Source organism: Habropoda laboriosa, unplaced genomic scaffold (genome assembly GCF_001263275.1).
Source record: "Habropoda laboriosa isolate 0110345459 unplaced genomic scaffold, ASM126327v1 scaffold40, whole genome shotgun sequence".
NCBI classification, from domain to species: domain Eukaryota; kingdom Metazoa; phylum Arthropoda; class Insecta; order Hymenoptera; family Apidae; genus Habropoda; species Habropoda laboriosa.
In genome coordinates, this window is record NW_017100231.1 from 7,698,107 (window position 1) to 7,710,219 (window position 12,113).

Here is a 12,113-nt window from a genome sequence, read left to right on the forward strand (position 1 = left end):
ATAACTATAACTCATATATCATTCTATTTTTCATTTATTTTCATAAAAATTTATCAAGGAAACAGAAAGTGGTAATTTTAACAGTCATTTATTATATTATGCCAAGTATTACATATTAGTGTTTCAAAGACAAGCTATATCAGAAAGATAGGCCTATATCAGAACTCCGCCCCCTATCTCCTACTCTTCACTGCTTTAAATACTCTGCTTGTCACATTAGTTTCAATGGCATCATATCTCTTAATGAAACATGGGTCAAAATTTTAATGATCCAAATGTTAACTTGTACTCCTTGTTATTTGATAGTGTAACAATATACACATTAATTGTGACCAATGTAAAATGTAATTTAATAGATTTATTTAAATATAATTCAAAAGTATAGCAAAAAGAAAAACATTTTAACTCACAATTTCTAATATCAGAAATGAATACAGCAAGCCCACGCATGCCATCTCCTCTCACAGCCGGCATCTTGTCTCGTTCTATGTAAAACCACCTGTGAAATAAAATACATTGAGAGTCAGTTGTATTCGTGTGCTCAAAAAATACATGTTTATATTACAAAATTTCAATTCAGACAACAACCTACAATTCTTATCACATCTCAACATTTTAACCACGTAAATGTTTAAATAAAAAAGATAAACAGTACCATTTTTTTATCATAAATAAATATTGATTATCATGAAACGATGATTAATAGATACGCATAAAAACATGTAGTATCGAAAAAAAATATACAGAGGTCAATGAGACTTTGTATCGTTGCTTAAGGGTTAATTCATGAAAATTTATTTGCAGTCTCGTGAATGTACATCGTTATTTGATGACACGCGATAAACGTACGGGGGAGGCTCAAGAAAACGATCTAAACGATATTCGTTGATTAAGTGTACTCGAATCAACGAACCCTTCGGTCTCGAAAGTAACTTTACAAAAAGAGTTGGCTGTACTAAATTCGGGTACGATATCAGTTGATAAATCCAGCACGTTACATCGATGTTAGAAACTGAAAGGGCAAGCCGCGCGAACCAAAGGCCTATTCTGACGCTCGAAAGGAAAATCGAGCGATTAAGCCGGTACCGCGTCCTAGATTCCGACGGCAAACACTTTTTGACAGCAGTGCTGTGCAAACGCTGATAGTGGCTCCCGTTACATGGAAACCCTTGAGATTATGCTCAGGAATTGTGGTAATGTTCACTAGAAAATCACACGAGAATCACGATGTATCGATCGAGCAGGCAAAAGGAATATTTCGAAAGGGATAGACAGGTCGAACGGTGGCTTTTTGCCACTGATGACCTGTCGCACGGGTGGCAAGTGAAACCAGCGGGGATTACGTTTTATGAGGAAAAACGTTATCCACTATCCGTGGGCATTATCACATCAGCTTAAAGTACATACCGATCTGGGTTAGGGTAACGTTCACGCACGGCTCGATCACGCAGTACTCGGTAGGCGTGAAACTATTCGCGAGTCGGTGCCAGAGATTTCGTGGCTGTCGCCATTTGCAACCGCTGACTAGCTGACGGCTGCCCGTCAAATGCCACTGCGCCTGCGCTCTGTGCATTGCGCGGGCAAATTTGTATTTCGAATCGGATACAACCGCATCGATCGTTCATTTTTTACGATTATGCGTTCGTCGTAAGCGTACCTTTCAAATATATTGTAGTTTCCTTTTGTTATATGTTTCTTCGTTACAAACATATTTTCAATCATTTGGTAACATTTTTTTAATAGCATAACAATTTTTATAATTAATTTGACATTTTTCAAATTTAGAAAAAGATGATTACAGAAACTAATAACTTTATATTCAAATTATTAAAATAAAGTTATTCAAGCAAAAGTATTCGTAAATTAAATAATACCTTCTTTATGTTAAAATTATGAGAGTTACTTATACTGTGAAGAAGTAAAGGTTTATCAACTCTTACAATTGAAGTTCTAATATTTGGGTCTTTATTTAATTTAATTGAAACTACAATGGTGTATATATATTTAAGATGGGCAATATATTAAATACAATTTACTTATTTACCAAACATAGTTTATTCAAATGCTTCTCTGTCAAATAACAAAATTAATCAACATCATGTTAATTTGAAAATATTAAACTTCATACTCTATAAGTATGTCACATTTTCTCTGATATCACTGTGATACCTGTTGCTGTATTTTTTCCAACAACATTTCTAATCTGTCTTTCATAACAGGTTGTCCCTTCTTTGTTTTCTTTGAGAGTTTCTTATAAGTTTGCATCCTTTTCTCCTTGTACTCCTTAAGTGCTTTCTCTCGTTCTTCTTTCACTTTTGATACTTCCTCCTTCTTCTTCCTCTTTTCATCTTTTTTACGTAAAAATTCCTGCTTAGCTTTATGAAAGGGGCTTATCTTTTTTGGTTGTTTCCTTTATAAAAGAAATTAATTAATATGAATCTTTACAGTAGTTCTACATCTTTGAAGTAAAATTTAATATAAGTATACCTACTCATTTTCAATTTGATCATCACTTTTAGAGGTCGATGGTTTCTTTAGAATTTTCTGTTGATTTGTATCAAGCTCCTTGTAAAAACCTCGTAAGATGGCTTTCTTCCTGCGCTCTTCCCATTGATTAACTGGCAATAAGTCGTACAATTAAAAAATCAAAATATCAACTTTATAACGTGTACTGATAAATTTCAAACCTAACCTATACATTATTCGCACATGTTAAGACATACTTTTATATTTATTGCTGTACTTCTGTAACCTGTACTTCTTTTTATTAAACGGTTTCTTCTCATTGCCCTGTTTTCCATTGTCCATAATTTCAGACCCTTTTCTGTCAGGACCGTCCTTTACATGCCTCTTCATGATTGTGACAGACTTCATGAGATGTTAATTTAGTACCGGCGGTAAACGCAAGGGGGACTTAAGATCAATCAACTAGCGCGTCAAGTGACAATTTAAATGGAATTCTCTCCTTTATTCAATACGGGTGAATTGACTATTGTAACTGTGCACTGTTTAAATGATTAATGAAATAATTATTCGCTCTAGATATTTAAAATTAATAGAATAGTGTAGAAAGGTAGTTTATAAATGAAATATAATAATAAACTGGCATTCGAAAAAAATTTTCACTGATAAAGTCTTATCATATTGTTTATCTTTATCGCTGTTTGATAATGCAGTTTAAGGAAGGGTTAATACGATCAGTCTTACACCTCCTATGTGATATAACTCGTATTTCCTTATCGACACAGACGATTTCAATGCAACAATTACAATGTCACTGTGTACTAAGAAAAGCAAATTAGAAAAGAATGGCACTTGCACAATTGGTTCGGTATACTACGTCCGTCTGTCAACGTGTTACGTATTGTAAGTTTATTCGTGGCAGTGACATTGGCCGCCACCGCATTTATTTGCATGTACTGACATTTCTTTTCACGCATGTGGAGTGAAACGAAGGATGATCATCAGTTGGTATTACACGTAGTCGATAATACATTTCTAAATTCATTAAATTTGGAAACTTTGAACAAAACAATCTTACACTATTTTTATGTTCCTAGTGCATTAAACATGTCTAAAGTCTTTTTGCATCTTATACTGTTTTATCAACAATTACGAATATTTATGAGAAATTCATATTCGTATAAATTGGAAATGAGGACGTTTTTGTCATAACAGTTTTGTTTCTCAAGCAAGTTGTCTTTCGTGCCACCGTGTCTTATTAACAATAATATTTAGGTGCCTGATGTAATCGTTGTATCTGTGTACAAACACAAAGCGGTGAAATACGATTTAACAAGCGGGCAGTTTAGCCATTGAAAATTTATGCTAGGTGTATATCGTTTATGTAGCAAGTACTACAAGCGTGCACGAATGCTATAAGTAGTTGCAGCCGGATCGTGTTGCAAACCCACGTAGCGCGAATGTTACAACAAACCGGTTAAGATCGTGTTTCACGTGTTTAAGAAGAAGTACCTGAAAATTCGGTAGTATGATACTTCACCTTTCAAATACGGTGAATTCGTCCGATGTTACCTCATTGATCACGCTTCAATGTGGTACGAATACAAAAGTGAAAATTTCAAACTTAAAAAAGACACTGTTACACATTCTGTTTTTCTTACAGCACAATTAAGCTCAAATAAATTGCTTATTGCAGCACATATTTTTTATCACGTTTGTAAATATCACTTTACTTATAATCTACAGGGCCTTGAAATTCCATTCGTCGTGATATTTTGCAAAATGCGCAACCAGATACAATGTTGATTTGTTTGCAATTCTCACTTGAAAAAATTATTTTTCCGTATTTTACACCTCCTTTTTCATTTTTTTTTTTTTTTATTATTCTAATCGTAATGTAGAATAAACAATGCAATTGTAATTTTTATATTTTTATTTCAAAAACATTATTGAAACTTGTTTATCAAATTATTAGGTACTGGATGTATATGTCTGGTTCTAGGAATATTTATTAGCCATTAAATAGTATTCTAATTGGACACGATATTTTTTCACTACAATAGTGACATAGAAAGCTTGAAGATTGTCAATATTGAGATTGCACAGTCACAGGTGCCAACAGTATAACTGTATTTGTCGAATCGTGCGAAAGCGGGAAACACGCTAACCTATCCGGACAAATGCTGAACAGTTTTGCTGAATTCTTTTTTGTTCGGGTGCCAAAGTAGAATACGGACACTATGATATCAGATAGTGACATCATGGCGCGTTAACCTCAGGTCCCATTTGCACTCAAGTCAGTGGTGGCGATGCGAAGTCGTCGTACGACGACACCAGGCAACCTCTTCAATCAATCGTTCTAAGTAAGCCAAGTACAAATGACTACTAAGTGCTCATTGTCTGCTTGCTAGCGAAACATTGAATGAAATTACCTTTTACCATCCCGGCTCGGTTATCAACACCTACTTTCCTCTCTAACAAATGCTTTGGAATTTAAAGGAACGAAACATTCAGGAGCGGACAACTGTCTTTTTAAGAGGTTCTTTATGGGTTTGTTTACATAATGAAATTATATCGTTTGTTCACGTAATAAATTTTTATAAAAAGTTTGAGATCGTTTTTCACCTGCACCAGCACTTCGTGAAAGTTTCTATTTAGAGGTTATTAATGTGGTCCAAGGTATGTTTCAGTTGGGTTAATATAATATACGAAATTCATCTGATTAGGTTAAGCGTATGCTGTTAATCAAGGTATTATCAAATGTTTTCGTATTTTATGAAAGTATCTATTAAGATTAGATTTCGATAATAACCACACTTAATCTGACATAACTGTTAAAAAAAAAATACAGTATGATATTGTGACAATTATTTACATCTCTACAAAATTATTTCTAAAAAGTACTAGCATATTCGAGAAAATTCTAAAATTTATCCTGAAAATATAAACCTTAACCTAAAATTATAAACGAAATAATTTCTCCAAATTATTGACCACCTTTTAAAATACGAAAAATCGAGGGTAAAAAAGAAATAGTAGACTAGCGACTGCAATAGCAAATCTTCATTTCATTTTTATGGATCGAAATGATCGAACAGTTTCATTGTTCCCCCCGATTCTTTACGATCGCATGAAATTGGCGCCAGGAGAGGTCAAGAAATGGCACTAGTTCGCGCGGTATCCTCGACATTGAATCGTCGAAGAATGACGGTCGAAAGGTTCGAATGGCTAAAGAATTCCTTCGGTCGAATCTGGCCTCGGATACTATAGCTCTCTCTCAGACTTCGTCAGCTATTAATAGTCGGTGGTGTGTAACGGTGATGTACTACCTTTTCTACAACCTCCGTTTAGTTGTTTTCTTCTACATACCGTGCTACATATAATTGCCTGGCACGCTGTTTCGCTTATATCTCGTGTCTGGCATGACAATGTAATTATTCCACGGAATAATGTTGCTCGTATTGCACGAATAACTCAATTTCCACATTAACTCGAAGCTTTTCGAAATTGGCTAGAAGTATGACTGCTTATTAATGATGAAATTTGAGCCATACCTTCGTTTCCTGGTTTGAGGTTATATTTTATACTTCTTGGATTTTTCGTTGAATTTTTGGAATTCTAAATATATTTATAAGTATCACGAGCGTTTTCTCATTTATTCTTTTCTTTTTTTTAACGTCTGTTCTAGATAATTTTATTTCGAGAATTTCTGAAGAACGTGTTTGGTAGGCTTTGTTATGTGACATTTTCGAATAAAGTAAGAAATGTAGAAGTAATTAAAATTCTAATTGCGAGAACTAGAGTCAATTGTTAAGAATGCACTATTAATAAATATAAAATAGGTATGAGTTCTTAGAAGACGAATCATTTGAAGGCATAAATAGATGAATATCGTTTGAGTAATTGATCTCGAAGGTTAGATCATCTTTCTAAAAAAGGTAAGAAAATCTATAGCTTTAAAATACCAATGTATTTATCCAGATGAATAAAAGAATTCATCGAAATAAAAGAAAAAAGCAACATAATGTAACAATTTTTACGAACTAACCTAAAATTACGATGATTATTTCTCAGACAGCATAAAATATTAACCAATGACCAGAGTACCTGCAATTTACTATTGTATCTAGTAAAATCAAAATAAAAATGTTTAAAAAAATATTGATTTCTTCTCGGGATAAATATTGTATACATTTAAAGATCGTATATGAATGTGTATCATGATCATAAATCTTATGCAATTATTTATTTTATGCGCATTACTTTATATTTTATGTGTACACTGAGCGTATGTCCGTTGAGTGATAATAAATAATAATAATAATAAAAACTTTCAGAAACAAGAAGGTACATATAATTCACTATTGCATACTGCATAATCAAAATACATATGTTCTTGTCGTCAACAGTAAGAAGTAGCAAATGAATGATCATTATTTTTAGAAAAAAAAATCTTTCTAGAAAAGTACTTTCCTCAGAGAAGTAGTAACACGTGTAACAGCAATTGGCTACGTAACGAACGAGAGTGTGCTCGATCCATATTAGGAACCGTTGTGACGCGTTTTATCGATCAGTAAAACCCCCACAAAGGTGACGTCATGTTAACCACGTTCTCCCACGCAGCTAGTCAAGCGCGAGAGACTTAGGGATTCCGTGGACGTTCGAGAGGAACGCACAGGGAAGGGACGAGTCGTTGTGTTCTCTCTGGAAGAGTACTACAACTCGAGACGTTGTCTGGAGGCTCGGACAGTTTGACATTGACACACTTCGTCATCGTTCTCCACGCCATTCTTGACCGGCTCTCCTCTCAGCTTGCTTTTACTCTTTGCCGCCATAAATTTCAATGTTGCTAGGTCCCGGAGGTCTTTGTTTTAAAGGCTGGAAAGTGGATGTTGGATTTCACGAGGCAGACATAGAGTAGAATAAGAGTCGACTGGTGTTTCAAGTGAAATCATTTTTCTGGCGGAATTGTTCATCTCACGATTGTTTCAGAGAAAGCTACTTTTTACATACATACATATTTATATTAACGATGTCGTATATTAATGAAATTTGTTAAAGAATCAAAACTATTTTTTATTAACAAAGTATAAATACATTACTCACTGATCATTGAAATTTCAGGTGACATCGTTTTTCAGTTGTTTTAAAGAAACTTTTCTGTAATAAACAAATATTTTCCTAATCTCACTTAATATTTCAATATGTTCCTGTCAACAAAACGCCAATCCTTCTCCCTAGATGTCCCCTGATACATAATCCAAATTCAATCACGCCCTCCGTTAGAATTTTCCGCAAATTTCCTCTGGAAATCATTCATACCCATCAGTCGATACATTCGACAGCAGTTATTCACCCAGTTTTACGCAGAAGAGCCCCCCACGGTAGGCAACCATGATCACCCCGCTGATTGCACTTCACATATCTGTACGTGTGTGTTAAGAAACATTCCACACGGTTTGATTCACCGGAAATCGCGGACGAGGGCGTGCAAGGCTATTTATGAAGAATAAGGAGGCGTCGTGACGCGTCGTTCCATTCAGTCTTGCCGCGTGTGACGCGGTGCAACGCGCGAAAATAGCGGCCGGCATCATTTGCGGGGAGAAAAATCTTATGCGACGTAAACAGGAGGTTATGTAGTAACCACAGCCTTCAACACGCCTGTCCGAATTAGAACACCTGAGTGTTCACGCATAATTAACAAGAATGTATATCGATGCTCGATGTAACGTGTAATGGAATGAAGATTTATATCGGAACGCGCGAAAACATGTTGCATGTATGCGAAGTATGCGTGAAATTCCGCTCGAGATTTTTATTGAGAGAAACTTGTACCATGCATTGATCGAGTTTATTAGGTGTTGTGAGTCATACAGTGTGTGGTACGAGTTGCTGTTTTGGGAACTATTAGGGTCAGTGACGAGTTTCTTTTTTTAGTATTTAAAGAGTTAAAATTCATCATTTACATGATCGTTCTATCTATTTAGTTGAGATACATTTTGTAATGCAGTAATATATGAAATATACGTAAGGTTAATGACATTGTAAGTGATGATTTGTGAGGTTAGGTTATTGCATACAATATTTATGAAATTATGTATTATTATGATGGAATCTGCATAAAAAAGAAAGTGACAAAATTGTATATCATGCGTAGTCTGAATAATTATGCTATACCTTATTGAAAATAAAGGAAGCACTCCGAAAACGAACTATAAAGTACCAGAATGACATTTTGTCCCTGTTCTCAATGGTTTTTAAGAAAATGACTGGACAGCACTCTATGATGCCCACTCTGTACTAAAAATATTAGTAAATAATACCCATTGGAATGTTATCTCTATTGTTTCAAGTTTAGAAATTTAGTGCAGTCTTTTCGTGGAATTCATGAAGCTTCGTTCTAAAAATAGTTTTTGGATTTGCAAAGTTGAACATTGCAATGTCACTGTAATGAATAATGCACGGTTCATCGGGGGAATGTCATTAAGCACAGCAACTGTGAACATTGGGTAAATTTACCGAAGCGAGTTCCCGTAACTAGGTCGCCATGGTAATTGACGTCTTGACACTTCTACGAGCGTTGTTGACTGGAGAAAACTTTTAATACACCGTGTAATGCAATTAGCCGATTAATATCATGAAAATACCGGGTGATCCATGAATAACTGTGATTAACACTTATAATTCCATGGCCATGACATAAAAATGTTAATGATTAAAAGATAAAAATAGTTTTTTTGCAAAAATTCTAAATTTATTAATCTACAGGTTTGCAGAAGTTGTTTGTGCTATCCACCTAAATCAGTTAAGATTAAAAAAAACTTTCAATGTTTAAACTTTTTAGAATTATTATTTTACATTATCCTTTAAAAATGATTCGCAATTTTTATCGATAAAAAATGTGTGGCGATACTTCCCACATTTGACCATCAGAGGGATAGACAACTGACGAAATATCAATTTCTCTCATAAGTCTGCCCAGGCTCCTGTTCATATAGATATTACTTCTGAGTTTAACCGTCAAACGCGGCTGAGGTACGGGTCTTTTAGGTATATGCGTTACTGACCAGTCCAATACAAAATCCAGGATAAAAAACATCCATATTTCCTTCTGTTTTGTTTTTCCGCCTATCTTCTCTCTATTTATTTCCTCCTTCCATAAACAATCCCCGTAACATCATATAGACGAAGAAAGGGCAAGCACTAAATTTCAATATATTATCAACGAAATTGGATTTTCAGTTTTGACCCAACGCAGAAAAAGGTTTCTCTGATCTACATTATAAAAATATTTTTATATAATGAATTATGTCATATAAGGCAATTCTTTTCTTAATAAGATCATCCTTCGTGTCCGTCATTCGTATTGTGAAATTTTTCGAAATCCGACACGGGTGGAAATCAAATCTTGTATGCATATATGTATGTACATCTTCGAGGAAGAAACAATCAATAAGGAAATGATCATATGGTCATGTATTAGTCATCGTTTCTTCTATAGAGCACACGATCACTCGAGTTGCTGCGAAACCGTAACCTACAGACGCCTACTGATTCTTCTCAGATCACTTGTTTATTCAGAAACTCCGCGCGTTATGTGCACTCACAGGCAACTTGCTTCCTTACTTGCCCGCTTATGTAGGTGATCCTGTTCTACACCGAAAGTATTACATGAAACTCTGATATTTTATAAAATAGGGCACTCTTCCATTCATGTGGAACGAAAAATTTATACAATTGGCTGCATTTTTTTAGGCAGTTTAAGAGCTTAGGTACTTCACGTACAATTTTTCAATATGAATATAAATGAAATAATGCACTAATACATATATTACTTATAATAAATCTTCTAAGAACAGATTGCACGTATTTATTTATATTGTACGTACTCATTGTTCATTAATAGAAAAAACTATATAAAAATGATGACATCATATTAATAAAAAGTGAATAACACAATGAATCTTTAATCAAATTTTATCCGGATCTGGTCAAACTTCGTGAAATCTCGTCTCAGGGTTTGGACCGCGTGCACGAATCCGAGAATCGCCGAATACCGCCGAGCGGCTACGAACTCCCACGAACGCTGGGAGATTGCATCGCAACTATTTAAGGAGCATTCGGTGAGCCGCGCTCATTCTTAGGCGAGACAGCGTGCAGAGCGGTCGTACGTGAACCGAGGACAACGAATTAAAAGCGATCGTTCGCGAGACAGAGATATCAGTGCTTCTTATCGATATACAAGGGTAGTATCCCTATTAAGTGGCTTTGGTGAATAAGAAGAGACACTTGTGTGACTGAGGCGAAAATCATGGCTGACAGTGGTATCAAGCGTAATATTCCCATCAAGCTCGGTGACTTCAGCGTGATCGACACCGAATTCTCCAACATACGGGAACGCTTCGACGCCGAGATGAGAAAGATGGAGGACGAGATGTCACGGTTCCGTAACGAGCTGATGAACCGCGAGAGTAACAACTTCTTTAAGAGCACTTCCAGGTACGTTGCTGCCGGTGTTGCTGCTGTACACACACCTAACCTTTTAACACGCGTACAATCGGCGCCAGATTGCTCTTCTGCTATTCCATCCTGATGAATTTTGGATATAGGGTTGTTTTAAGTCACCCCGTAATGCTGAATGTCAGTGTTTCCAATCTACTTGCAATTTTTGGATATTTCAAATGAAAAACGAATATTTGTGATAGTATTTTGTATAAGATAAAATTGAGAATCGAAACTTTGATAAATTGTCGAGAGGAAATTATTTTGAGTCACCCTATATCCTAGTATATCGTTTCGAATTGTTACTTGTTAGAATTCTTGATGTTTAGATATTTCAGATTCTTGATATAAGAAAAAATAACAAAATTGTTTAGATAGAGGATAATTGAATTAAATTTGGTAAATATTAGAATTTCAGAAAAAGATTCTAAAACTACTCAGAAGTTTCCAAATTTCCCTTTATAGCCGTCTTCCTGTCGGTTACAGGGACGAGTATTTATTTTTATGGCGTTCCAGAAACGTTTGTTTACATAGCCACTGTTTCGGATACGAATGTCATCCCTTCTAGAACAGTAATTGTTCAGCAGCGGGATTATACTGTTACCGAAGTTGATCACAGGTAATGGTAAAAGAGTTATCGGTGCCCGATATTATTGGTATTAAGTTGATCAACGTTACAGAATTAAGAAGCAACTATTTCAACTGAAATATCTTTATTCCCATATTCATTACTTTCGTCAATATTTATTTACAAGATAAATGAATGTATATTGAAGCAAATCAATCGATGCTGCTCGTTTGCAATAAGAATATAATTTACTTTGATTACTGTCCAAAACGCGTTTCAATCGAATCATATGATCGTTCAAACCGGCCGATAAAATCAATCAATTTTATCACCGATCGAATAAAGCACTGCCTACTATGGTAACAAAATATACCTCGAATTTAATATTTCGCGAAAATTCCACATGTACCGTACGGATTTCCGATCATAATTATATTTAACATTACCTCACTTGAAGTTCTCATGAAAATCAAGGGAATGCGGAAATCAATTGATCGATCGTTTAAAATTAATCGACAAGCACAAACACTTATCCCACGCTCCAGGAGGCGCAACAGTGTCCCACAGTCGCCATTTAATT

The 12,113-nt window shown here is 35.1% G+C and overlaps 3 protein-coding genes across 6 annotated transcripts in view; 1 reads left to right on the forward strand and 2 right to left on the reverse strand.

Annotated features, from left to right (window-relative positions):
• The window catches only part of LOC108571513 (AP-2 complex subunit alpha), a 6,307-nt gene extending 4,823 nt beyond the window's left edge, over positions 1-1,484 (reverse strand). The window contains exons 1-2 of the mRNA XM_017933572.1: positions 1,408-1,484; positions 411-499 (exon numbers count right to left, since the gene is read on the reverse strand). Coding sequence (XP_017789061.1) covers positions 411-474 — 64 coding nt within the window. The 5' untranslated portion in view covers positions 475-499; positions 1,408-1,484. The remainder of the gene's footprint in view (positions 1-410; positions 500-1,407) is intronic.
• Positions 1,485-2,076: 592 nt separating this feature from the next.
• On the reverse strand, positions 2,077-2,992 carry LOC108571596 (thyroid transcription factor 1-associated protein 26 homolog). Its single transcript, XM_017933671.1, has 3 exons — positions 2,724-2,992; positions 2,492-2,618; positions 2,077-2,410 (listed from the first exon to the last, which is right to left on the reverse strand). Exons 1-3 carry the CDS (start codon positions 2,872-2,874, stop codon positions 2,158-2,160), a joined length of 531 nt encoding a protein of 176 aa, XP_017789160.1. The 5' UTR covers positions 2,875-2,992; the 3' UTR covers positions 2,077-2,157.
• A 7,624-nt stretch (positions 2,993-10,616) lies between these two features.
• Positions 10,617-12,113, forward strand: part of LOC108571627 (heat shock protein beta-1) — a 34,488-nt gene continuing 32,991 nt past the window's right edge. For all 4 annotated transcript variants that reach the window (XM_017933709.1, XM_017933706.1, XM_017933707.1 and 1 more), the window contains exon 1: positions 10,617-10,962. In XM_017933709.1, the coding sequence (XP_017789198.1) occupies positions 10,775-10,962 (188 nt within the window). In that variant the 5' untranslated portion in view covers positions 10,617-10,774. The remainder of the gene's footprint in view (positions 10,963-12,113) is intronic.